Genomic DNA, 25,175 nt, shown 5'->3' with positions numbered 1-25,175 from the left:
TTATCCAAAAATAATTAATATTTCTTTAATTATTTAAATCTGGTTTTATTTGCACAGTTTTTTTTCCTTCATAATTTTGTTTATATAGTTCCTGTTTTTTTTAGTAGGTGTTTGCTCTCAGGTATTTTATACTGTCTGGAGTTATCTTAAAAGGAGTTTCTCTTACCATCTTTTCTTGCAGGCTTTTATATGTAATATATAAGAATGCTGATGATTTATTTGAATTTACTTTATATCCTGCTACTTTGCTAAATTTATTATTTTTTGTTAGATTTATCTAGTTCTGAGAGGGGAAGATTAAAGTCTCCCACCATTATATTACTATTTGTCCCCACCTATAATTCATTGAACTTTTCTTTGAAAAATGTAGATACTTTAGAATTATTTGCATATAGGTTCAGTATTGATATTGCTTCATTGTCTATGCTATCTATTATCAAAATATAGTCACTCTGTTTATCTCTTTTACTTAAATTTATTTTAGCCATAACTTTGAGATTGTGATTATACTCCTTTTTTTTTTTTTTTTGCTTCAGCTGAAGCATAAAAATTTCTATTACAACCCTCCATTTTAATCTGTCTGTTTTCTCATTCTTAAATGTATTTCTTGTAAACAGCATAGTGTTGGATTCTGATTTTTAATCTGTTCTACTGTTTCCATTTTATGGGTGAGTTCATCCTAATTACATTCAAAGTTACAATTATTATTTGCCAATTCCTCTCCATTCTATTTTTTAACCCATTATTGTCCTTCTCAGCCTCTCTTTATTCTATCTCAGTTGTCTTATCCTCTCCCCATACCCTCCTGTTTCTTAATCTACCCACCCTTTTAAGAGTCCTTCCCTTAAAAGGACCCACATTTGCAAAAAAAAAAATGTTTGCATTAACATTTTATATAGTAGTAAGGAACCAGAAACTGAATGGAAGTCCATCAGTTGGAGAATGGCTGAATAAATTATAGTATATGAATGCTGTGGGATACTATTGTTCTGTAAGAAATGATCAGCAGGATGATTTCAAAGAAGCCTGGAAAGATTAACAGAACTAATGCTGAGTGAAGTGAGAACATTGTACATGGCAACAAGAAGATTATGTGATGATCAACTGTTATGGAGTTATCTCTTTGATACAATGAGGTGATTTAAGTCAATTCCAAGGGTCTAGTGATGGAGAGAGCCATCTGCTTCCAGAAAGAGGTCTATGGGAACTGAATGTGGATCACAACACAGTAGTCTTACTGTGTTTTTGATTGCCTTTTTTTTAATTTGACTTTTCTTGTGCAGTATCATGTGAAAATATGTATGGAAGAATTACATATGTTTAATATTTAACATTGGATTACTTGCTGTCTAGGGGAGGGGGAGGGGAGGAGAGGGAGAAAAATTTGGCACACAAGGTTTTTCAAGAGTAAATATTGAAAATTATTTTTGCATATATTTTGAAAATAAAAAAGTTATTTTAAAAAGAGTCTCTCCCTTATGCTCATCTTCACCTTCCTAAATTTCAATCTATACACTCACATAAGTTCCTCCTTTATCTCCTCCCCCTCCTAAATCTCTATACAAATTTCTAAAGAAGCCCCCCCACCCTTTATTTTGTTCTCTAGTTCTCTTACATTTTTATAAATCTAGATTTGTGTGCCATTTTAGATGTAAATGTTATTTTCATATCCCATGAGAGTAAGATTCCAGCACTACCCACCCTCCACTCCCACCTTCACCTGCTTCCAGAGCATCGGTTCTTCCTTTTATGTTCCATTGTAAGACATAATTGCTCCTTTTTACCTTTACCTTCCTAATTTTGTTTTTTAGAATCATTCCAACTTACTCAACTCAAGCTGACCTTTCTTTCAAACTATCTTAGTAAAGATGACAATCTTAAGAATGTTGATAACATTTTCACATATAAGTAATCAGTTTGACCTCAATGAGTCCTTTACAATTAGTCTTTACTGTTTTCCTTATATTTCTTTTGGATCGTGGATATCAAAATTTCCATTTAGTTCCAGTTTTTTTGGCACAAATACCTGAAAGTCCTTCATTCATTAAATTTCCTTTTTTAAAATTTTATTCAGGATTATACTCCACTTTGCTGGGTGTCATTCTTGGTTGCAGTCCCGGCTTGTGAAATATTGATTGTATCTCCGTGGCTTTTTTTGGTTGTTGCTGGCAATATTTTTTCCTTAACCTCAGATCTGTGTACTCTACATTTCTCTTCGGTTCCCATGGGGAGTCCTTCGTAGCTCTCTTAGAAGGGAGCAGAGGATGAAACTGGAGAGAGGAATGGCTGGTCCAAGGTTACACAGGCTCCTGCCTCACAGAGCAACCAGGATTTCACATTGCAGTTCGCTCAGACCACCAGATCCTTTTCAGAACACCTATTGTCTATTCAGGCATTCTCCATCTTATATGAAAGGAACTGGTTTTTTTTTAATCCAAATGAAACACTTTTGTTTCTACTCAATTTCTATATTAGATTCAGGTCAGTTCTCAAGCCTGGAAAAATATTTAAAATTCTACTGCTGTCAATTGAGGAGAGAGAGACAGAGAGACAGAGAGAGAGAGAGGAAGGACCTATTTTGGGCAAACATATTTCTAGCAGCTCTTGTTGTGGTGGCAAAAAAAAAAAAAGGAAATTGAGGGGATGCCCATTAATTAGCAATGGCTGAACAGATCGTTGGAATGGAATATTGTTGTGCTATAAAAATGACAAGCAATATTACTTTAGAAAAAATGGGAAGATGTACATGAACTGACGCATAGTGAAGTGAACAGAAAGAAGAAAACACTGCATACAGTAAGAGCAATTATTTGATGAAGAATTATGAATAACAGCTATTATCAGCACCACAGAGATCCAAGACAATCCTAAAGGACTCATGAGGAAGTCCTAAAGGACTCCGAAGAAAGAATAGATGTCTGAAGAAGGGAGGGAGGGAGAGAAGGGGGGAAAATTGAATTTGAAAGTCAAAACTTTTTTTTAAAGAAAATGTTGAGGTCAGCTCAATAGAGCACTGACCCTGGCATCAGGAGGACCTAAGTCAACACTTATTAGCCGTGTGACCCTGAGCAAGTCACTTAACCCCAATTGCCTCAAAAAAAATCTAATAAAATGTTAAAAAAAAAAAAGTTTTAAGGTGTAATGGAAAAAAATTATTTTTTAAAAAGACTGTTCTCTGTTATGCAGTGTTTGGACTATGTATTCCAGTTCTGTATTATGGGGAAATGTGACCAGCTGCCTTATCATGACTATCACAAATTATTAAACAGAACAGGACCAAGGACAGATCCCCAGGCCATTCCATTGAAGACCTTCTGAACTATTAACAATTAGTCTTTTGTGTCTCTCTGGTCTTCTAACCGCTCTGAATCCATTAGCTTGCCCTTTTTTCCTAATCCCTATCTCTCCTCCTCTCCATCTTCTCCTTAAGGGTAGTCTGAGAGATGTTAACCTCCAGGCAAACTACATAGCCTGAGCATTGCCTTCATCCTCTCTTTTAGTAACCCTGTCAAAAAGAGAAAGGAGGTTAATCTGACCTGACCTGACCTAATCATCCTCTCCCCTTTCGTAGCCCGACTCTCTAGCCTGAGCCACCCTTAGGTCTCTCCCAGTGCCAGGCCCAAGACCACTGATCCTTCACCACTTCAGCAGCTCTCTTCCTGGCCAGCCTCCAGGGGCAGGGCTGGCACCTGGGGGGCACATGGCATCGCCCAGAAAAGATGCCCATGGACCTGGCTGAGTGACGGAATCTATTTTGATTCTAGCCCTGATTACTAGAATCCCATCGCCTTGGAACAAACAAGTGATTACCCTACTAGACATTGCCCAAGAGGCCAAGCCCCACCCAACCCTACTCCTCGAGGTAATCCCTGGCTGCCTGGAGGCCATGAACTTGAACTGAGTTTGGGGACTGGGAGCTGCAGCAACTTTCTTCTCAACATTCAGTTTGGAAATTCTTGGCCCCCTGTGAGAAGAAATGCCCTCAGTCCCAAGCTTGGGGAGGGGGCCGGGGGAGGACAGAGACACCTGGGAGCGTTTCCTCCCAACTCTGGATCTTAAATTGAGCTTAGTCAGGAAGGAGACTGACTCCTCAGCTCAGAGAAGGGTTAATGTTTCCCTGGAAAGAGACACAGAGGCAGAACGGGGCCTTCCCATTCCTGGAACTGCGGGTACATTCCTGCCTTGAAAGGATGCCTGGGAAGGGGGTGGGGAAAGGCAGGTCACACACGGGACTGCCTTACCTGAACTCACTAGGCACGTCCCTCCCCTCCACCCCCGCCTAAATCGCATCTTACAAGAGCTTACAAGGGCTTGACAAAATCTTGTCACAACCAGGTAACGAAATCAGGAAATCTGCATTTTAGCATCCAAGTGTTCAGCCTCATCCCCGATGCAAACACGTGTATACCTTTGCCTTGGAAAAAGAGCTTTTCCTCCATCCAAGAAAGCTTTCAGAGGCCACAAGGCCGGGGGCTGGAGTCAGAGAAGGGTTCACATCCTACCCCTCCCGTCCCTTCCCAGGCAGGGTTAGTTCCTTTCTGGAACTGCAGTCTCCTTTCTGGAGATCCTGTCTGGGCTTCCTGGTCTTCAGCTATTAAACGAAGGCTTCCTCAAAGCCGCCTCTCACTGAAATCCTGTGATCTGGGGAAGGGCCTGGGCAAGGGCCGCGCTCCAGTCTGTGCCACCGGACGATCACATATGTGACGTCCACTGAATCAGGTCAGCCGGACCTGCGCAACTCCCAGAATCCTTTTGGTTCCCGCTAATACGTGTCCCTGACACGGTGAGATAAGGATGGGAGAAGAGGGAACTCTTAGCAAAATGAGGCAAGGTTCTTGAGGAGACACAGCCATTGTATAGGCCTGGGGACGGGAAGGATAGTCTAGGACTTTGGGGTTCTGAGGAGTTGGGGCAAGGCAGGTTCTGCTGGCGTGAGTAAAAGGAATTCTCTGTCCTGGATTGGGAATGGGGGGAGGAGGCCATATGGAAGAGAGGGAAAGCTGGGCCAGAGCCCAGCTGGAAGCCGTGGGAGGGCGAAGCAGTTTACCCCCCCCCCCCCCATAATCTCTCTGGTCCCTCCCTCCTAAAGGCCTGGGATGGAGAATCCAGTCCAGATCCCAACAATTCCTTCAAAGGTTTGGTCTATGCAGCCCTCCAGCCTCCCCCCAATCCCAAAGGTTCAGAACTCCGCTCGGTGAGCTCCCGCCCCTTCCCAGGCCTCTGTGCTCCCCTGTACCCGATCCCCTCTTCCTCATCTCCCCCTTCATCCCACTCTCCCCTGCCCTCCATAGATAGTGGACCTGGGCTGTTGCTCCCTGGGGGCATTTACTGTCGGTAGACAACCTCCCCTTTGGGAAAATGGCAGTTTAGGGGGCATAGGGATGGGAGTGATGGATTCAAACTCTGTCTTTGACATTTACTTGCTGTGTGACTGTGAAGCCCGTCCCTAGACCTTTTCCAGCCTCAATCTTCTCCTACATAAAATGGGGATAACGCCTACCTTTGGGGAAAAGTTGTGTGAGGTCCAAATGCACAACTGAATGTGAAACGTTTTTCACTCACATCACCACCTGAATTGGGCCCCTGGGAGACAGCTGGGTGGCTCAGTGGGTAGCTAGCTCCCCGAGCCCGGGAGCCGGGAAGACCTAAATTCAAATTGGGCTTCAGCCGCTTAGTGGCTGTGTCACCCCGGGCACCCCTGCCTTAGTGCGGGCTGAGCGACATCACCAGCTTGTCACTGTGGCATCCGTGGGCAGCGTGTGAGGGCCGGGGCCCGGATCCCCCCTCCCTTGGCATCCTTGGGCAGCGTGTGAGGGCCCGGATGCCCCCTCCCTTGGCATCCGTGGGCAGCGTGTGAGGGCCGGGGCCCGGATCCCCCCTCCCTTGGCATCCTTGGGTAGCGTGTGAGGGCCCGGGCCCGGATCCCCCCTTCCTTGGCATCCGTGGGCAGCGTGTGAGGGCCCGGATCCCCCCTCCCTTGGCATCCTTGGGTAGCGTGTGAGGCCGGGCCGGATCCCCCTCCCTTGGCATCCGTGGGCAGCGTGTGAGGGCCGGATGCCCCTCCTGGCATCCGTGGGCAGCGTGTGAGGCCGGATGCCCCCTCCTGGCATCCGTGGGCAGCGTGTGAGGGCCCGGATGCCCCTCCTGGCATCCGTGGGCAGCGTGTGAGGGCCCGGATGCCCCCTCCCTTGGCAGCCGTGGGCGGCGTGTGAGGGCCCGGATCCCCCCTCCCTTGGCATCCGTGGGCAGCGTGTGAGGGCCCGGATCCCCCCTCCCTTGGCATCCTTGGGTAGCGTGTGAGGGCCCGGGCCGGATCCCCCCTTCCTTGGCATCCGTGGGCAGCGTGTGAGGGCCCGGATCCCCCCTCCCTTGGCATCTGTGGGCAGCGTGTGAGGGCCCGGATCCCCCCTCCCTTGGCATCTGTGGGCAGCGTGTGAGGGCCCGGATGCCCCTCCCCGGCACCTTCTCCTCCCTGACCCCGGCAGATTCAGCCCAGCCCTTCACTCTGGGTACGCGCAGCCGGGTCTCAGGACGGCAGGCCCAGGAACGGGAGTGGGGGGTCAGGCCTGGCATTCTGTGGGTGCCCAACAGATGCCAGCTTTGCGTGCCGGAGAGAAGGGCAGGGTTTGATCGGCTCCTCGAGAGGCCCCAGGGAGGACCCGGCCCCGCGGGCCCCTCATCCTGGGGCCAGGACCCAGACCGGGACAAGGGCCGTTTCCTCGCTCCTGCCCTTCCCCCTCCCCCGTGATGGGGGTGGGGCTCTTCCTGGGGCAGATCTCTCGGGGTGGGGGTGGGGGGCAGGGAGCCCGGCCTGGTCCGTCAGAGCCTCCCTCCCGGAGTCCAAGGCGCCCCCTCCCCCAGTGTTTACAGAGGACTCGCCCCGCCTCTTCCCTGTCCCCGCAGCCCCAGTGTCCAAGGCCTCCCCTAAGGGTGGGCAGCGCGCCCCCCCTCGGGCTCCCAGGCGGCCCCGCGGCGGGTTACGGCCACCGAGCTCCCCTCCCCCCGCCCGGGCCCCAGAGCCCTGGGGGGAGGGGCGGCCGCCTAAAATAACCCGGCCCCGCGCGGCGGGAGGGGGGGCGGGGCGCTTGTTGTTGTTGTCACGTCGCAGTGGCCGCGGGGGGCGGGGGGAGGAGAACGCGTGACCGACCCCGCCCCCCACGCGTCCGCCCCGCCCCGCTCGGCCAATCCGGGGCCCCGCCGCCCCCGGGCCCAGAGGAACCGGGGCGGGCGGCGTTGGCGGCCCTGGGGAGAGAGACGGAGCGCGGCGGGCCCGGCCAGTCAGTGTCGGGGTCACGGTCGGCGGCGGTACCTGCGCCGGCTGCGGCCCGTCCCCTCCCGCCTCACCGCGGCCCAGGAGCAGCGGCACAAGCGGCACAAGCGGCCGCCGCGACCCCCGTGAGCCCCGCAGCCGCCCCCGGCCCCCCCGGCCAGGCCGCGTTCTCCGCCGGCTCCCGCCGAACCCTAGCCCGGGCCCATGGCGCAGAGCGGGCAGCCCCCGCCCGAGGAGAACCTGCAGGGTGAGTGCCAGGCTGGGCCCCGAGGCCTCCCCCCCATCTCCGGGATCTCTGGGCTCTCCGAGAGGGGCAGCGCGCGCCGGTGCCTGGAACCCGGGCCCCGGCCCCCAATCCCTGGCCCCCCATCCCTGGGCCCCTCCCCCCATCTCCGGGAGGGGCAGCGCGCGCCGGTGCCTGGAACCCGGGTTCCCCGCCCCCCCCCAGCCCCTCCCCCATCCCCGGGCTCTCCCGGGGGTCAGCGCGCGCCTGTGCCCGGAACCCGGGGCCCCGAGCCCTCCCCCCCATCCCCGGGCTCTCCGGGAGGGGCAGCGCGCGCCGGTGCCTGGGACACCCGGAGGTCTGTGGGCGAGGGGGAGGGGCGTGGAGTTCGGGCCCGGGAGCGCCCAGGGGCCCGGGCTCCAGGAGTCGCTGGGCGGATGTCCGCTCGCCCCCCCCCCCCAGGCTGAGGTTGCGATCTCGCGCTGGGAAAGGCCGCGCTCGAGCCCGGGGCTGTGCAGAGAATGGGGGGCTCGGGGCCGGGACCCCGAGTCGGCTCCTCCCCCTGCCCCCCCAAGCGCCGGGTCTGCCCGCCGAGGCCAGCCCCCGCCCCTGGTCCAGGACGGGCCGGGAGGCTTCCTTATCTGCCCACTTCAGACTGAGGATCATTCCCGGGGCCCGAGGGAGCCCCACCCTCCCGAGCCGAAGGTGGGGAGGAAGCCCAGCGGGGCCTTTTTAGCCGGGAGGGAATCCGCGGAGGGAGGGAGGGCCAGTCCACTCCGGTCCATAAATCAAATCCGGCCCCTAAAACGGAGAGAAGCGGACCCCGGGCACCGGGCCCCTGGAGCCCCCGGCTGCGGGGCGGGGCGGCTGACAAGAGCCTGCTGGGGGTTGGACTGGAAGCAGAGGCCCCGGGAGGGAGGCCGGGACCCGGGAGGGAGGCCGGGACCCGGGGAGGGGAGGCCGGGACCCGGGGAGGGAGGCCGGGACCCGGGGAGGGAGGCCGGGACCCGGGAGGGAGGCCGGGACCCGGGGAGGGAGGCCGGGACCCGGGGAGGGGAGGCCTTCCCTGCACGTCTGCGGTAACTTTGTTACCTTCCTCCATGGGTCCCTCTGAGTGAAGCCCAGAATCTGAACCTGAGCGTCGGGGAGGTTACTTAGTATCCCTTGTCCCAGAGCAGAAAACGGGAGGGGGGAGGGGCTCGCCCTCAGGCTCCTGCGGGCAATTGCGGTTCCTCCGAGGGAACATCTTGGGCTCCGTGAGAGTAGCCCGGGCAGAGTCCGCGTCAGGACCTTCCCAAAGTCAGACCTTTAAACGAGGAGAAGCTTGGGGCAAGAATCCTCCAGCTGGGGGCAGGGGGCACCCTGGAGCCTGAGCTAAGCTGCTAAGTTAGCCTGGATGTCTGAGGAGCTCTCAGGTGGGTGTGGGGGGCGGCGGCCACTTCCCCCAGCGTTCTGGCTGCACTTCTGGGGGACTCCGTGTCTGGGCGGCTCAGATCCGGGGGAGGAGGTTCCCCTTTCCATCCTTTGTCCGAAGAGGTTCATGGCCCAGAACATCCTCAGTTGAGGAGAAAAACAAACTGGTCTTGAACCGGGCACTAGGAAAAGTCTGACTTCTCTGGCCGCTCTCTAGAGATTGTGCAGTCATTGGGGAACCGACGTTCTTCAAGTTTGAAATGACTTGTTCTTAAAATGTCTCATTTTCTTCCTTCCTTCCTCTTTCCTTCCCTCCCTTTTTCCTCTTTCCTTCCCTCCTTTTCCTCTTTCCTTCCTCCTTTTTCCTTTTCCTTCCTTCCTTCCTTCCTTCCTTCCTTCCTTCCTTCCTTCCTTCCTTCCTTCCTTCCTTCCTTCTCCTTCCTTCCTTCCCTTCCCCTTCCTTCCTTCCTTCCTTCCTTCCTTCCTTCCTTCCTTCCTTCCTTCCCTTCCTTCCCTTCCTTTCCTTCCTTTCCTTCCTTTCCTTCCTTTCCTTCCTTCCTTCCTTCCTTCCCTTCCTTCTTTCCTTCTTCCTTTCCTTCCCTTCCTTCCCTTCCCTTCCTTCCTTCCCTTCCTTCCTTCCTTCCTTTCCTTCCTTTCCTTCCTTTCCTTCCTTCCTTTCCTTCCTTTCCTTCCTTTCCTTCCCTTTCCTTCCTTTCCTTCCTTTCCTTCTTTCTTCCTTTCCTTCCTTTCCTTCCTTCCTTCCTTCCCTTCCTTCCTTCTTCCTTCCTTCTTCCTTCTTCTTCCTTCTTCCTTTCCATGTTCCTTCCCTTTTTTCCTTCCTAGCTATCTTCCTTTCTTTCCTTCCTTTCCTTCCTTCCTTCCCCTTCTTCCTCCCTCCCTCTGTTTTCATGTTCCTTTCTCCTTTCTTTCCCTCTCTCCCTCTTGACTGGATTCAGCCTTCCCCGACTTTATCATTACCGGAAGCCCAGCCTACACTTGAACTTCTTGGACCACTAGGTCAACCCCCTCCTTTTCCCATTTTTGAGGGGGTTGTTAAGGCTGTAGGTCTTAGGTTGGAATCTGGAATAGCCCCTCCCGACAAAGGATGCGTTTCTCTGGAAAATTTCCCAGCCCTCTTAACAACTGGTAATGCTGCCAGCCTCCCCCCACGAGTGAGAACTAGCCCTGTGGCCTCTCCATTTCACATTGGTGCCTGTCTGCCTTGTCTGGGTTACTTGGAAGCCCCATTGGATTGGGATTAGCTATTTCTAACAAAAAGGGAGTGGGCCAGTATTTCCCATATTGCACAAGGCACTGTGCTAAGCCCCGAGGATAGATGCTACAAGCGGCATCTACCAGGCAGTGAGATGGCTCAGTGATTAGAGCGGTGCTCTCTGGAAGACCCCTCTAAGTCTCTAAGAGAGACTAGGATGTGATTTCCTTGGGGTGGGAACATGGAGTTGCTTGGGGGGGGGGTGTGATTGGTCCACCTTCCCCATGACAGAGCTGGCACATCGAGGGTCTGTGTCTAAGGCAGGTCTTAAGGCCAGGGAGGTGTCCGGCCCCCTTGCAGAGCCCCTCATTAGCTGCTCACCTGTAGAATGGCAGCCCCGTCCTGGGAAAGCCCGGGCAGGCCTGAGGTTATTTTCTGACTCACCCAGTCGCAGGCTCCTGGGCTTGAGCTGGGAGGGGCCTTTGGGGCCATCTAATTCTGACTCTGGCTCACTCGGCCAGATCCCCGGCAAGGAAGGGGCAGAGCTGGGCCCGGGCTCTCCGTGCCAGGCTGCTCTCGGGCTTCCGTCCAATTCCATTTGGCTTTTCACTTGCTCGTCGTTTATGTGGCTTTTCGGCATTTGCTCATAATTTCAGTTGGTCACAGGTAATGGGCTTTTAAATCTTGTTTAGCTCAATCAGCTCTTCCCAGGAGCTGCCTTGCATTGGGCACTTTGCCTCTGCATTAAAATCTAAATTTAAACTCTTTGGGAGAACACAGTGGGGGCCTCCTAATGCTCCACTAACTTCCTGCTGCTCCTAGATGTCGGAATCAAACTGCTGAATCACGGGGGGTGGGGGGTGGGGTGGGAGGATGGGCTGGCTAGGACTTCACAGGGGGCTGGTTCCCTCCACCCCCATTAGTCCATCCAGAACAAGCTGGTGACACATGTAAACGCGTGCAAACTCGCCTTCAGGCTCAGCCTGCGTACGTGCAGCCCGACACAGACTCCCCGGGGCTGGATCACTGCTGGAGCCCTGCTGGAGCCGGCATGTGGGATCAGCAGCTGCCCCGTGGGAACCTGGGTCACTGGACAAAGGCAGGGGGACCGTTCGGTCCCAGTGTGTGTCGTGGCAGTGTTCCTCCTCACCGAACGCCAGCCGTCCTAATGCTGGTCCAGAGGTGGAAAGCGTGAGCCAGCAGAACTGCAGCCAGGGCCAGTTTCTTATCCTGGCCTCTCCTAGGAGGCTCAGGGAGCCTCCGGAACTGATGTCATGCTTTAGCAGGAGCCTTTCCTTTTGCTCTGCCTTCTGAGAAACCATGCATTGGGGGTGCTGGGGTTGGTTCCTTTTCCTCCTATAGCTCCCAACTTCTCAGCCTAAACGAGGTGTCTCGGGGACAGCTCTGGGAGAGCTTCGGGACCAGCTGGCCCTCCAGCATCCATCACCTTAGCTTAGACTGGCGAGGGCCTCCGGCTGCTGGTGTCTGCCTCCTCCACAGCTCCTCTGTCTGCCCCGGCCAGCTTTACCTTCCCGGAGATTAGGACTGGGTGCCTTTATCTTAACCTCTGTGGCATCTGGCACAGTATGTAGCACACAGTAGGTGCTTCATGAGTAGTTGTTGATGGGCTGATTAGCCCAACTCCGTCATTTTCAAGTTAGGTAAATTGAGGCCCAAAAGAGCAAAGTCTCCATCTTCTCCCAGGTTCTCCATGGCAGGGAGTGACCTTGGGTCCTCCTTCCAGATCCAGTATTCTGTGTATCGGCCCTCCCTGTTGCCAGCACCGAGAGCAGCAGCCATGAAATCTTGCTTTTAGGAAATCAGAATTAAGAATGATTTTAATAGTGAAATTATAACTCACCATGGCTTACATTGTGCCTTAAGATTTACCGCACGTTGTTCATACAAAGTATTATGGTAGGTGGGGTCCACAAGAGCTGGCTTTCGATAATGGAAGGGCCGGCTTTCTTTTGGAGAAGGAGCTAATGTCATCTCTTCTGCCCGACCTCAGAGCAGAGCTTGGAGCAGTGTGTTAAAGGGGCAAAAAGGCAGGTGGAGGCTTAGAGTCAAACCAAATTTCCCCCCATTAAAACTGCAGAAGACTGGGCTATCTCGGGAGAAGCTGGGCCCCTTCTCCCGGAGACCTCTGGGCAAAGGCTGGACCATTATATTCCAAGCGGGAAGTCTAGGGGAGCATCTTTAAGGCAGCATGGGGATGAATTGCCCATGGACCTCCCTTCTAAAGCTTACATTCTGTGGAGTAGCTCAACCTTGGAGACAGAATACGGAGGGGAGAAAAACAAAGCATATATACAGATGCTTGTTTCAGCGCTTTAAAGTAGATGGGAAAGGGAGTCATAGACCCAGCCTCTTGGGAGGAGAAGGGAAAATTGAGAGCCAGAGAGGAAAAGTCCCCTTAGCCCCAGGTAGACTTGAGAGAAGCCCTTGTCAAGGGACCAGAGATCCTTACCCTGTGATAGCCCAGCCTGCCCTGCTTGAGGAGTTTATGGCTTGTCCCTGACTGACTTGGACATCACCCAGTTTAATGCTCTTTTAAAAATTTCCTACATAAGTATCTCCAAATAAAGTGAGCATTTCCATATGTAAAGGAGAAGAAAGAAATGCAGATGAACCGCAAATTTTTCCTGGCCTTTTCTTTTAAGCCTGGATAAATTCCCCTTGTAACTTTAAAAGGAGCCTGCTTATCTGTTTCCTTCTCACTTTGCTTCTCTTCTGTGCAATTTAAAAAAAAAGTTTAAATCACCCACTTTTTCTTTTGGGGCACTCTGAAGTCTAGGTAACCTTTTCTTTCACCAATTCTTACTGGAAAAAAAATTTCCTTGTCACGATTATATGTATTCAAACAAAAGCTCCCTTGTAGATCATATCCAACAATGTTTCATTCTTTACCTTGAGGAGATCCTGAGTGGGCTAACGTTCAAACCCCACCTGGGTTGGTGTTGATGACAGGAGTTCTGAAGTCTTTTTTTTTTAAACAATGTTGTTGTATAAATGTTCTGCTCACTCTTCTCCCAGGTCTGAATCAGTTCATAAAAGTCTTCCCAGGTTTTTCCAAATATCTTCTCACTTTTCATTATTTCATGTGGCACAAACGTATTGATATAATGGTTCCAAGGGTAGCCCCTGGGGAAGGTCATTCAGTTCCCATTTGCTCTCCCCTAGCCCTCCAGCGGTCAGAAGCATCTCTCCAAGCAGTCCATTTCACTTGGTGTTAAGGTTCCGAAGGGGTCCCCAAAGGTCGGGACACCGGTGTCCGAGGTGGCTCAAAAGAATTTGCAGACTTGAACCCTTACCTAAGTCAAGGGGCAAAGTTGATTATTGTAATGTTGAAGCTGCCTAAGTTCCAAAAGAATTTAACAAGGTACCCAGAGAAAGAAGACAAATTTATCCAGTTCTTCAGGGATCACTAATTTGTCTTCCCTAAAATCTAAAAGAAGAAATTTATTGCTAGAACCCAGAAGACTTCTATCATTGCTGGACAGATCCTCCAGAACAATAGTATTCCCAGGTCAGGGGGACCTTAGGATCACCGATTCCCAAGACAGAAAACTTTAGAGTCACTGACAGATGGACAGAACAGAAGTTCTGACCCCAAAGTTAGGGGGGCCTCCCTACTCCTCTCTCCTGTAGAAGCTATTCTCCATTGGGAAAGAGCTCTCGGGCTTGGGAAGCTTCCCCTGGTCTCTGACTGAAAGTGGCTGTAGCTTCCACCAGTATTCTTGGTTCTGCCTTTTGAAACGGCCACAGAGTCTGTCATATTCCCTTCCAAGCAGCTCTTCCAGCCTTTGTTTTTCTGACTCGAGTGGAGCCAGAGCTCCTGGAGATCAGGAAAAAGCCTCATGGGACAGGGAGCCCGAATCCCTAGATTTTTTCAGTGCTGAGCTCTCTAAAGGACAGCGGATCAAAGGATGGGAGTTGGCCCAAGTGCAATGAACTGCTGCACATTGGGGATAGCAAAAAAGGCCCCAAACTGTCCCAGCTTTCAGAGGGCTCCATCTGGTGGAGATGATCTAGAAGCAGCCCTGTGAAAATGGGGTCTAGGGAGGGTGAATGAGTTTTGAGGGAAGGCACTGGCATTGAGGGCGTCCAGGCTGGGGCTTGAAAGAGGGAGGTGGGAATGAGTGAGAGCAGCCCAGGCACAGGGACCGCCAGTGTGGAGGCTGAAGGTGGAGTGTTTTGTGCAGTTGGCCAAGGCAGGACAGTCACAGAAGGGGTGTGGGGGAGGGCATGGGAAACTTCCTAGTGTCTGAGAAGACTGAGGAGGTGAGAAGGAGCCCCAGGGGGAGGGTTTGGGAGTCCCTGGAGTTTATTAAACTGAGGAGTTGACAGTCAGTCAGCCCTACCTTTAGGCAAGATCCATTTACTGGAGGTCCCTCCAGCAGGCTCTTGCCCAGGAGGTGATGAAGGCTGGCCCCAGGAAGAGAACCTCTGATACTCCAAGCCCTGTGCTCTTTCCGATCTCGCTGGAAGATCTTACGTCTGTTTCCAGTTCTCTGACCTCCCCTTGGATTTTAGAAAACAGCCGCTTGCCCTTAAGGCCCAGCTTCCATTTCCCAAGTGCCTCGTTGCCCGTTGCATCCCGAGGTGCTCACTTGGGAAGCCGGGCTCGTCCTTGGGTATTTTCCCCACATTGGGGACTTTTCTCAACAGCTACAACTAACGTGGGAAAATTTTCAGACTCAGCCAGGCTTCGGGACGTGTGTGGAGCATTCTAAAGGGCCGAACCTGGACTCTGGCCACCTCTCGTTTGCTTATCCATCCCCCAGGCTCCTTGAATGAAATGGGCCATCGGCCGGGCTTTCTCTCACAGAAGTGACATATTTAGAGACAAAGGGCTCCTTGTGAGCAGGGCCTGGCGTCCCTCGCAGCCTTGCACACTGGGCAAAGGCAGCTACCGTGCCGGCTGGACTGTATCCACTGCTCTTGGCAGGAAGCCCCAGGGAAAAGGGGCTCAGCTCTTTGCAGAGCCCTGGGCCTAACCCGGGACTCTGTGACCTCCTAATCCAACGTCCTGCCTTTTTAGATGCAAAGTCAGGAGAGGTGAAGGGCTCTCCCATGTGGTGAGGAGCCGAAGATGGTCTTGGCGGCCTGGTGGAAGGCTTGGCGGTCCGTGCCGGGGGATGGCGACCTCTGGCTTCAAGCTGTGTCCTTTGCCATCAGCCCCAGACCTTTGTGACTTCTTCCCACAAGTTTGGGTTTTTTTGTTTTTATAAAATTTGTCACTGTTTCCCATCCCCCAGTTCACAGGCATTTTCCCCCGGTTCTTTGGGCCTCAGTTTAGGGAAAGGCCAGAAATTTGCCCCCTCACTGTAAACTCCACTTTTTCAAATTGCTTTGAGTTGTCCTTTATGCTCAGGGAGGACCCCGGTGACGTCACAGTGAGGGATTCAGCCTTGGCAGCTGACGGGACCAACAGGAGCTTGGAAAGCTCTGCCCAGGGTGGGCACAGATAGGCTGCAGGACCTTTTCGAGCAGAGACGGCTCCCGCTTTGTGCAGTTAGAAGCTGGTCTGCCTTTCAGGGAGCTACTGAAACCTGTATCCAAAGAGGCGAAGGGAACCAGCATTCATTAAGCCGTTTCAGGCTCTGCTAAGCCTTTATAAATACGATCTCAAAGCACAGCTGGCCAGCTCCCCGGACCAACTGGACTCTCGGTTGAATCCTCATGGATTTGTTCTATTGTCATTCCCTCGATGCTATGAGAGAAAACTTTTTTGATGGTTTGAAATTTGGTGAATTAAGGGCTTGTTCCATGTTGATGACAGTATTATGAAGTGCTTTGGCTTTGTCCCCACAGGTTCTTGGGTGGAGCTGCACTTCAGCAGTAATGGCAATGGGCACAGTGCTGTGCCAGCCTCCATCTCGGCCTACAATGGCGACATGGAGAAGATTCTTCTGGATGCACAGCATGAATCTGGAAGGAGCAGCTCCAAGAGTTCTCACTGTGACAGGTAGGCTTTCTCTGGGGGAAAGGAACAGGAGCAGACTGTGCTTCACAGCCCAGGAGGACTCAAGGGCCTTTTCTGGGTGTATGTGTCCTTGATGTGACGCCCTCAGGGGCTAGCGATCAAGATGGCGCCAGAAAAGGAACTTGGCCTTGTGGGTCAGGGTTGGGACAGACCCTGACCAAGGATGGATCCCATCTAACATGGGCTGGGAAAGGCCGATTTGCCTTGTATCTTATAAATAGCATCCAGGTCTTCAAACTAAGAAGGATGAGAGAATGCAGAAGCCGCCCAGGGTCTCCATTAAGTCAGATCCTGGGCAGAGGAACTACCATAAGGAAAAAGAATAATTGCAAATTGCATTGGGGGACTCCCAGACGTTTACAGTAAGCAAAAGCCAAGACGGGGGGCAGGAATCAACGGACCAAAAGCATTTGCTGGAAGCTACTGGCTGCTAGTAGCCAAATAAGGCATCCTATAGGATTTACTTAAGTAAACTTAAGCCTACAAATGAATTTATACCTAATACAGACAAAGGCAGGTTGGGTAATTTGGTGGAGGCGTCAAGGAAAGCCTCATGTTTAAGCTGAGCTCTGAATGAGCCCAAGCATTCTGAGACGTGACGGCGAGGGGCCATGTTAAAATGACGACGGAGATTGCTGCCGTACGGCATCTGCCGAAACAGATTCACTCCCAAAGCACAGTGTCTGGTTACTTCTTGACTCACCCACGTGAGTTTCCCCTTTCAAAAGGCAGAGGAATCATCAAGGGGACGTATTTTGCACCTGAATTTCACAAACAGGAGCGCCCCGCCTGCTTGCCTGCCGGGGTGGAAACGAAGGGAAGGAACGTCCTAGCCGGAGCGTGTGAAAGGAGCGGGAAGTTGGGTGTAGGGCATGGCAGGTGCCGTGGAACGAGCCCGTTGGGAAAGGGTTTTGTTGGGCACGGAGGGTGCTACAGACTAAAAGTCTCTAGGCAAGCCGGGGATCAGGGGCAATGAAATTCAAGGGGAAAGAAAACTAACAATTGCACTGAAACATAATGGAGATTTTCCTAAAAATCAGTGTGAATGCCGAGGAGTTCAGCATGGAATTTTTATAAAAAGGCAGAAAGAGGGAGGAAAGGAAGGTTAGTGACGGAGGATGGAGGCGAGTGTGATATAAGCTCATGAAAAATGTCAGGAGTCCTCAAGCCTAAAGGTGATCTGGGGAAGGTAAAATGTAAAGGAGCTGAATCTTTGGGACGGGACCTGCTCGGGCTCATGGGGCGGTGCTGATTGGCCACAGGGAGAAGCAGGACTGTTGAGTTGGGGTTGCTCCTGTTTTCTCTGCAAGGACCATGACCCTTGTGCTGGAAAGGATAGAACAGTGACAGAGAATTCATAGCCAAGGTGAATGAGATAATGAAGGTGCTCTCCTTGGTCCTGAACCTGATGATCGTTGGGGAAAGCCAGAGAGGGGGCTGGAGGGGACTCCAGGCCTTTGGGTTTCAAAGTGCCTTTAGGCGGCAGAGCTCAGTGGGTGTCTTAGTGACACCTGTCGCCTGGCAGATGCTCTCCAGGGGGTTGGGACCCCAGAGGGTTCCCCGTGGTAGCCATGCCGTGACGAGGACACAGAGGACGGAAAGCAGAGGTTCGCAAAGGTCTCGACGAGCTAGAACACTAGAATTGGTCTAACAGCACAGAATTTGGTGTAGACAAGTACTCCATGATGGGGTAGGAGGAAGCATGCTGGGAAAAGTAATGGGTGTCAGCCGTGGGAAGGAACATCCCAAAAGGCTTCATTTGAGAGGCTGAGCTTCCAAGAACAGGGCAGGGGACAAGCCTGTGGCCCTGTGTCTCACCTGGGCTGGGTCAGCGATCAGTTCTGGCCCCACGGGTTAGGAAGAACATGGAGAGTGCGAGGAGGACCAGGGCAGGCCGATCTGTCCCGTGAGAATGATCTGAAGGACAAAGGACATGGGAGGCCGGGAAGTGAGGTCAGATATTTGAAGGAATGGTCAGATTGACCCCAGAGGTCAAAGCCAACATTGATGGGGGGAAGGGGCAGAGCTGGCTCCCAGGCTGACTTAACAGAAAGGGGCTCAGTCCTTGGGGCATCAAGACCTTCCCAGCCATCCTGGGGGTGGGATTCCGACCCTGCCTTTGCCTCCTTACTCGAGGATCATCCGTCTGTAGCTTTGCTCTCTGCTCCCTGGCACCTCCCACGGACAGAAGGGAAGCTAACAAGATTTCTCTGCCCTTTGCCCCCAGCCCACCTCGTTCCCAGACGCCCCAGGACATTAACAGAACTTCCGAAGCAGACGCTCACAGCATTGGAGAGAAGAACAGCTCCCAGGTGAGAGGGCGAGGAGTGCGGAGGATGGGCCCGAACGGGGTGTTCTGCCTCATGGGCATCGCGGCCGGGATCCGGGCCCACTGAGCAAAGTCTTGTGCGCCGCCCGCGGGTTCTGTTGGCGCCGGGGGCCGGCAGGTGGTTAATGTTTGGGCAGCTGTGAGCGAGCCCAAGGCCAGGCCGGGATCGATGGCCGTCACGTGCGGAGGGAACACGAGGTGGAGTTTGCAGAGCTCCCCCCCACGTTTATTTACACACCAGGGAATGTCCCATGGCTTCATGTTGTCACGGCCCGGGGGCCCAGGCTGCAGGGCGGGGAGGGGAGAGGCTGGTTTGGGGAACTGGGGGATGGGGAAAGTCCCAGCTGGCGTCTCCCAGGGTCTCCCTGGGCCTCAGTTTCCTTGTTTTTGACTTATGCTAGAAGGTCACTGAGGTCCTGGAGAATTTCATGAAATGTGTGTCATACACACACAGGCTTGGTGGCCAGCTCTGACCACCTTGGGCTTGAATAGTGTGCACACACACACTCACACTCATACACACTTAGATACACACACATAGTCACACACTCAAACACTCGGATACACACACACACACTCACACTCATACACACGCTATACTCAAACACATTCGCTCAGATACACACACACTCACACATAGTCTGTTGTTGGGAAGTTCCTTCCCCAGGCCCAGCCTCAGGGGGATTTCTCCCGCCAGCGCGCGTGGCTACACCGGGAGGCCGGCTGGTTTTCTCGGGCTGTCCGGGGGCCCTTTTCAAGTAAATTCCATTTGTTTCAGTCGGAAGAAGATTACCTGGAAAGAAGGAAAGAAGTGGAGAGCATCCTGAAGAAAAACTCCGACTGGATCTGGGACTGGTCCAGCAGGCCTGAAAACATCCCCCCAAAGTGAGTGGGGATGAAACATGGGGAGGGGGGAGTCCCTGGGGGAGGGGAGCAGAGGAGAGCCATGGATGGGGGGAGTCCCTGGGGGAGGGGCAGAGGAGAGCCATGGATGGGGGGAGTCCCTGGGGGGGGGGAGGGAGGAGAGGCTGTGGATGGGGAGGGGAGTCCCTGGGGGAGGGAACAGGAGGCCGTGGATGGGGGCCCCTGGGGGAGGGGAGCAGAGGAGAGCCGTGGAGGGGGAGCCACAGAGGGCAGTGGTTGGAAGAGCAGCGGAGGAGGGGGCTGACTGCCCGCTCCCAGTCCGGGAGCACTGACCCCTGGCCCTCGCTTCCCTTTGTGCAGGGAGTTTCTTTTTAAGCACCCAAAGCGCTCAGCCACTCTCAGCATGAGGAACACGAGTGTCATGAAGAAGGGGGGCATCTTCTCAGCGGAGTTCCTGAAGGTCTTCCTCCCGTCCCTGCTGCTCTCTCACTTCCTCGCCATTGGCTTGGGGTGAGTACCATCGGGGAATCTGAGCCGAGGTTGGAGGGTGAGGGGGCCCGTGGTCCTGCTTTAGGGGAATCGCTGACATCCGGGGAGACCAAGGCAGGCCGCCTGCCGCAGGCCGGGTCAGAGCGCAGGGGGAGGACTCCCCCACATTGGGGTCCCCGTCCTTCCTCGCCCCGCTTCCTTGAGGGCCGGGAGTCTTTCCGGGTTGACCTGCATTCCTGGAGGGCGTCGGGAAGGCCCGAGGTCACTTGTGGTCTCGGCCCCTTGACCTTTGCTGCCTCAGTTTCCGCCTTTGTAAGATGGGGTCACACCGGCCCCTGTCCAGGGGCTCACGTGTCAATGTCAGTTCCCCCAGGTTCCCTTTAAATCCATTTCTAGAGGAAATCTTCCAGCACCATCCCTACGTCAGCCATTTCCCATGTGTACGTGTTTAATGATCGCGTCCCCCCCAGAGGGCAGGGACCGGCTTTTGTCCCTTTGGCGTCCGCCCGGCACACAGAAGGCGCTCACTAAGTGCTCGTTGGCCGAGTGCACTGAGCAGAGCACGGGGAACGCTGCCACCTTGTTAGCACAGAGTTGGTGGCGGGGAAGCCTCGGCCCCCGCAGCGAGGGCAGGACAGGCCCCCCACACACGTGGCAGCCGCGTGATTGGCTGAGCCGGGCTCACCCTGGGGGAAGGGGGGTCTGCGCTCGTCTCCGTGACTGATGGTCACCGGCGTGGGGCTCCTCGGGCGCACCTGCAGGAAGTCTTCCTTAAGCTTAGCAGATCAGATCAGCCTTTTCCTTTCTGGCTCTGGGCTGTCACGGTGAGGCGAGGGGGGGCGGCAGGTTGTCTCCCCTTTTTCACAGGGAGGGTCTTTTGTGTCCCCCTTTTCTTCGTGTCTCCAGATCTCTGCCTGGCACACAGTAGGTGCTTAATGAGTGCACACTGACTTGGCAGCAGCTCCATGGGCGGGGGGGGGTTGTGTGGGGTGGTGAGTGAGGAGTCGGGGGTGGCCCGGAGGTTTGGGGCCCAGTGGGGAGGGTTTGGGGGAATGAGGCCGAGCTCCGCTTTGGCGTTTCCAGCTGTTGTGGGGGTTGGAAGGTGGCTGGACGGGCCCATTTGGAAGCCCTTGGAATGAGGACCCTAAAAGAAGGTCCTGCCTGCCCTGGACACCCCCACCCCCGCCCCCACCCCCTGCCCCCAAGTCCTGTGGGAGGAAGCAAGTGGCGGAGAAGGGTCTGCCTGGGCCCCAGCTTGGGCGCCGCCCACCAAACTGTCGTTGCTTCTCCCTCAGGATCTACATCGGAAGGCGGCTCACCACCTCCACCAGCACCTTCTAGGCAGCAGGGCCGGAGCGCGGCGGGCGCCGTCTCTGAGCATGCAGCAGGGGACCCGGAGGAGGTCCCTCCGTTCGGGATGGCTCCCGCGGCTTGTGTTCATTTGTTGTGTAAATGTCGTGTTCCTAGTTCAGTAGAAAGGGAGGATAGTCCGTGTATTCATTCCCCCAGCACAGGGAGCAGCTCAGACGGATCCGGCCCCTCTCGGGGGTCGCCCTCGTTCTCGGGTGCAAGCCCTCCCGTCCCGATGCCGAGACCTGGACTCCTACGAGCTCCCCGAGCTCCCCACTTCCCCATAGCAGTCGCTGCTCCTGTGAACAAGTGAATCATGTCATTATTAAAAAGCATTGTGTTTAGGGGCGCTGTAGTCACATGGGGTCCCAGAATGCCTTCCGTGCCCATTTGCCCTGCCTGTGGTCCCAGAACGCCCTCCATGCCCATTTGCCCTGCCTGAGGTCCCAGAACGCCCCTCCATGCCAGTTTGCCCTGCCTGGGGTCCTAGAATGCCCCTCTGTGCCCGTTTGCCTTGCCTGAGGTCCCAGAACGCCCCTCCATGCCCGTTTGCCCTGCCTGGGGTCCCAGAATGCTCCTCTGTACCCGTTTGCCCTGCCTATGGTCCCAGAACGCCCTGTGCCCATTTACCCTGGCTGTAGCAGCCACTTGGCAAAGACTCCCTGCCCTTCTTCTGGGCACAGTGGGGAGTGAGGGAGGAAGCCTGCGAGGTGGGCCGCTTGGCTTGGCACAGTGTCCAGCAGCAACGGATGTCTCCTCTGGCCCCAAAGCCGACTTGTTTCCCGCATGGGGCCCGGCGTGGCTGGCAGCGTAGCAGATGGTCCTCCCTGCTGGCTCAGCTCCCTGCCCTGTGCTCCCCGCCAGGCCCACACTGTGCCCTGAAGCCCCTGAAACCGGAATGGGAACAAACGCCTCTAGGTTGCCAAACCCTTCCATGGCGCCCACGTTGGGGGCCGGTTCACCCGAGTCATGCGCCCCCTGAGCGCCACATCCTCCCTTGTTCCCTGGGGAAAATCTTTTGTGAAAGGAGGTCACGTCTGTGCCAGGCTGGACACACTCTGGTTTCTCTTCGTCTCTGACGTCCCTCCCGCTCATCTGGGCGAAATAAATGCGACCTTTTCATTTGACAAGGAAACTGCTCCTTCTCTGCCCTCAGCCGCCCTCCCCAGGCAGGAACGGGCCCCACGCCGGCTACCCTCGTCTGGTCAGGCCGTTAGGCCCCTCCCCCAGCCCCTCTGAGGTGGGGAGTGCAGGCCCCCAGAAGGAGGTCCCTCTCGGCCCCCTGCCCATCATTAAGTTCGGTGCCCAGTAATGGCCAAGTGCCCAAGTACGTAAAAAACGCCGGATCTTCGCCGTCTCTCCCCTTTAGCGCTGAGGAGTTCCCTCGTGCCCAGAAGCCCCTTTCCTGTAACAGAATAGAAAGCCTGTCCCCTATGGGGACGCCTCAGCCCGGGGGCTCTGCAGGGAGGGCGGCTGTGGGCAGGAGACCTCCCGGCTCTGACGGGCCTCACTGCTGACTTCGCTCCCTTGGCCTAGAGCCTGCCCTTAGTCAGCCTGTCGGTCCACCCAGATTCTCCTCCAGTCTTGGCCATTTGGGGCAACTGAGGCCCCAAGGTAAGTGAGACCGTCAGGATCCGTGATGTTCACCCAGGGCAGACAGCCTGATCCCCAAAATGTCCGTGATGCTCCGAGCGACACTGCCCGACTCCCCACTGATGAGAAACTGCTTTTGAGTGGATGCAAAGGACCTACTGTGTGCTGGGCACACAAGCTGGGGAGCAGGGCCTGGGGCTCCAGGTGGTGACAGGGAGTTGGCAAAGCCCACTGGAGGGTCACAGCAGGGCAAGCACGGGGTGCCCAGCTTGGCTGGTGGAAATGCCCTGGTCATGTCATTGTCATGTCCTTAAATGGCCTAAAAGGGGCCTGGACACGAGCGGTGGCCAAAGGGGACCCAGACACCAGCTGTGCCCCAAAGGGTCTGTGGGCTGGTCATGCTAAGGAGCACTTGGGGTGGTCCCTTCATGTCCTCAGCCCCCCTTTCTCAGGATCTCCACCTCAACCCCACACAGAGGACAAGCTGGGCAGCCTCCCAGTGATTGGCATGAGGCGGTCGGGAAGAGCTGGGCTGAACACAAAGCCATGGACAGGGAGCCTTTCAGCCTCTCTGGCTGTGTCCCCCCCTCCTCACTTTGTACAAAACCCAACATGGCGGCATCCAGCGTTCATAAAAGCCCAACAGCGGAGGAGCTTTGGGTTGGGCTGTAATGTCTGAAGACCCGGATGTGGCCCCCGTGTCCCGCCCTGCCCCTCCCTTCCCCAGGGATGCTCCAGAAAGTGAGGCCATTGAATGGGATGTTCCGGACTGTGGGGTAGAGGTCGGGCTCACCCAGCCGTGGGGGAGAGGAAAGGGGCGGAACTTGCAGCGTTCCCCCTGCATCGCCCAGCTCTGCTTTCAGGAATCCCCCAAAGGTGTCCCAGCTGACTGTGGCTGGCTCCCCCCAGCCCAGGGCTCGGGTGGCGCTCACCCTGCCTCCGGGTCCCTAGTCCTCTGTCCTTGAGACCTCCAGGCCTTCGGGGCGATGGAGCCCACATCACTCGATGCCAGGGAAGGCCGGGTCTCGGGCCCTTTCAGCTGTCACTCTGTTGGGTCCGGCAGCTTGTGCCAGGGTCTGCCACTGCCCTAGTCGTTCCTGAAGCTCTAACCCTGCTGCCACCCTTCCCTGTGCTTCCCTGGAGGGCCCTCGTGACCATGGGAGCCTCGGGCGGCCGCCTGGCTTTCCTTCCTCCCACCCCATGGCTCGGCAGTCTGCCTTTATCTCCCCTGTCTCATTTTAAAGGTCAGGCTGAGCAGGAGATCACTGACGCCTGCCGCTCTCTGGTCCTTTGCCACCATGGCAACGATCCCCTAATAGGGCGGGCAGGAAGGCCCAGAAGAAGTGGCAGAAGTTGGCAGACCACCTGGCCATGGCCCCCAGATCCTGCTACAGAGGCCAGGGGGGAGCAGTCCTCCCCAGCCCATGGCCGGAAGAGGGCCACGTGACCTGGCAACAACATATCCAGGGGCTCCGGGGCCAGTCCCACTGAAAAAGGGAAGTTCTCACCTCCAAAGTCTCACCATCTGGACACCATCTGGGTGATCGGCACCGAAAAGGACATGACTGTGGCCATTCTGCCCGAGCCCATTCCTGGGCTGTCCCACAAGCCCCGTGTCCTCAGCTTCCCAGATGGGCTTTGCCGGTGCTTATCCCGGGCACCACGGGTTTGCTTGGAGACGTTTGTGCCAGGCTGTGGGCTGGCTCCCTGAGGGCAGAGACCGGCTGCCAGCTGTGCCCGGTTGCCAGCTGTGCCCGATATGCCGCTGCATATGATATGCCGCTGCCGAGCACCCTGAGACTGATCCCCTGGGATAAGGGGGAACCTCCCTTTTTTCCTCAATGATTAACTGGCCCCATCTGGTGAATCTGAATTGGCTGCCATTGTTCAAAGCCCCTTATCTCCTCCCTCCCAGGGACCCATTCTAAAGCTCCCCTGTGCTCCCGGTGACAAGCTGGCCTTGCTTCCCTCCTTCTGACTCATTGAGACTGGACTGGATGATGCAGCCTCCAGGGCACCCTTCTAGAACTGCCTGTTCTCTCGCTCCCCGGTTACTGACGGGGAGCTGGAGTCCTCCTGGCTCCCTTCAGCCACCATCACTTCCTATGGACTCACTCAGCCCGGATCTACCCTGTAGTCACAATTCTAGGGCTACTGTCAGCCAGCCTCCGGGACCCCAGAGGTCTGCCTTTCTAAAACATTCAGTGATGGTCCCTTCTCCTCCTCAGCCCCCCTTTCTCAGGATCTCCACCTCAGCCCCCCACAGAGAGGGTCAGATCCTGGCTCTCGCCTTCACCCACAAGGGTTCCCCTCTGAACTCTGGAATCCCCTTCCCCGAGTCATTTTACCCCCACTCCCTTGTTTATTATTCTCACCATGTGCCTCCTGGCCCAGTTCTTTCCCACAGCCTTCCCTCTGCAGTGTCTGCTCCTGGCTTCCCCC

At 54.9% G+C, this 25,175-nt stretch overlaps 1 protein-coding gene across 1 annotated transcript; it reads left to right on the top strand.

Moving 5' to 3' along the window:
• Positions 1–7,159: 7,159 nt before the first annotated feature.
• Positions 7,160–21,353, top strand: BNIP3 (BCL2 interacting protein 3). The gene is made up of 6 exons (XM_031957048.1): positions 7,160–7,517; positions 15,937–16,090; positions 18,336–18,420; positions 19,216–19,322; positions 19,662–19,811; positions 21,086–21,353. Exons 1-6 carry the CDS (start codon positions 7,475–7,477, stop codon positions 21,129–21,131), a joined length of 585 nt encoding a protein of 194 aa, XP_031812908.1. The 5' UTR covers positions 7,160–7,474; the 3' UTR covers positions 21,132–21,353.
• The last annotated feature ends 3,822 nt before the right edge of the window (positions 21,354–25,175 follow it).

Source organism: Sarcophilus harrisii, chromosome 2 (genome assembly GCF_902635505.1).
Source record: "Sarcophilus harrisii chromosome 2, mSarHar1.11, whole genome shotgun sequence".
Lineage (NCBI taxonomy): Eukaryota > Metazoa > Chordata > Mammalia > Dasyuromorphia > Dasyuridae > Sarcophilus > Sarcophilus harrisii.
The sequence above is the reverse complement of the archived record's forward strand: the minus strand, read 5'-3'. Positions and strand labels throughout refer to the sequence as shown.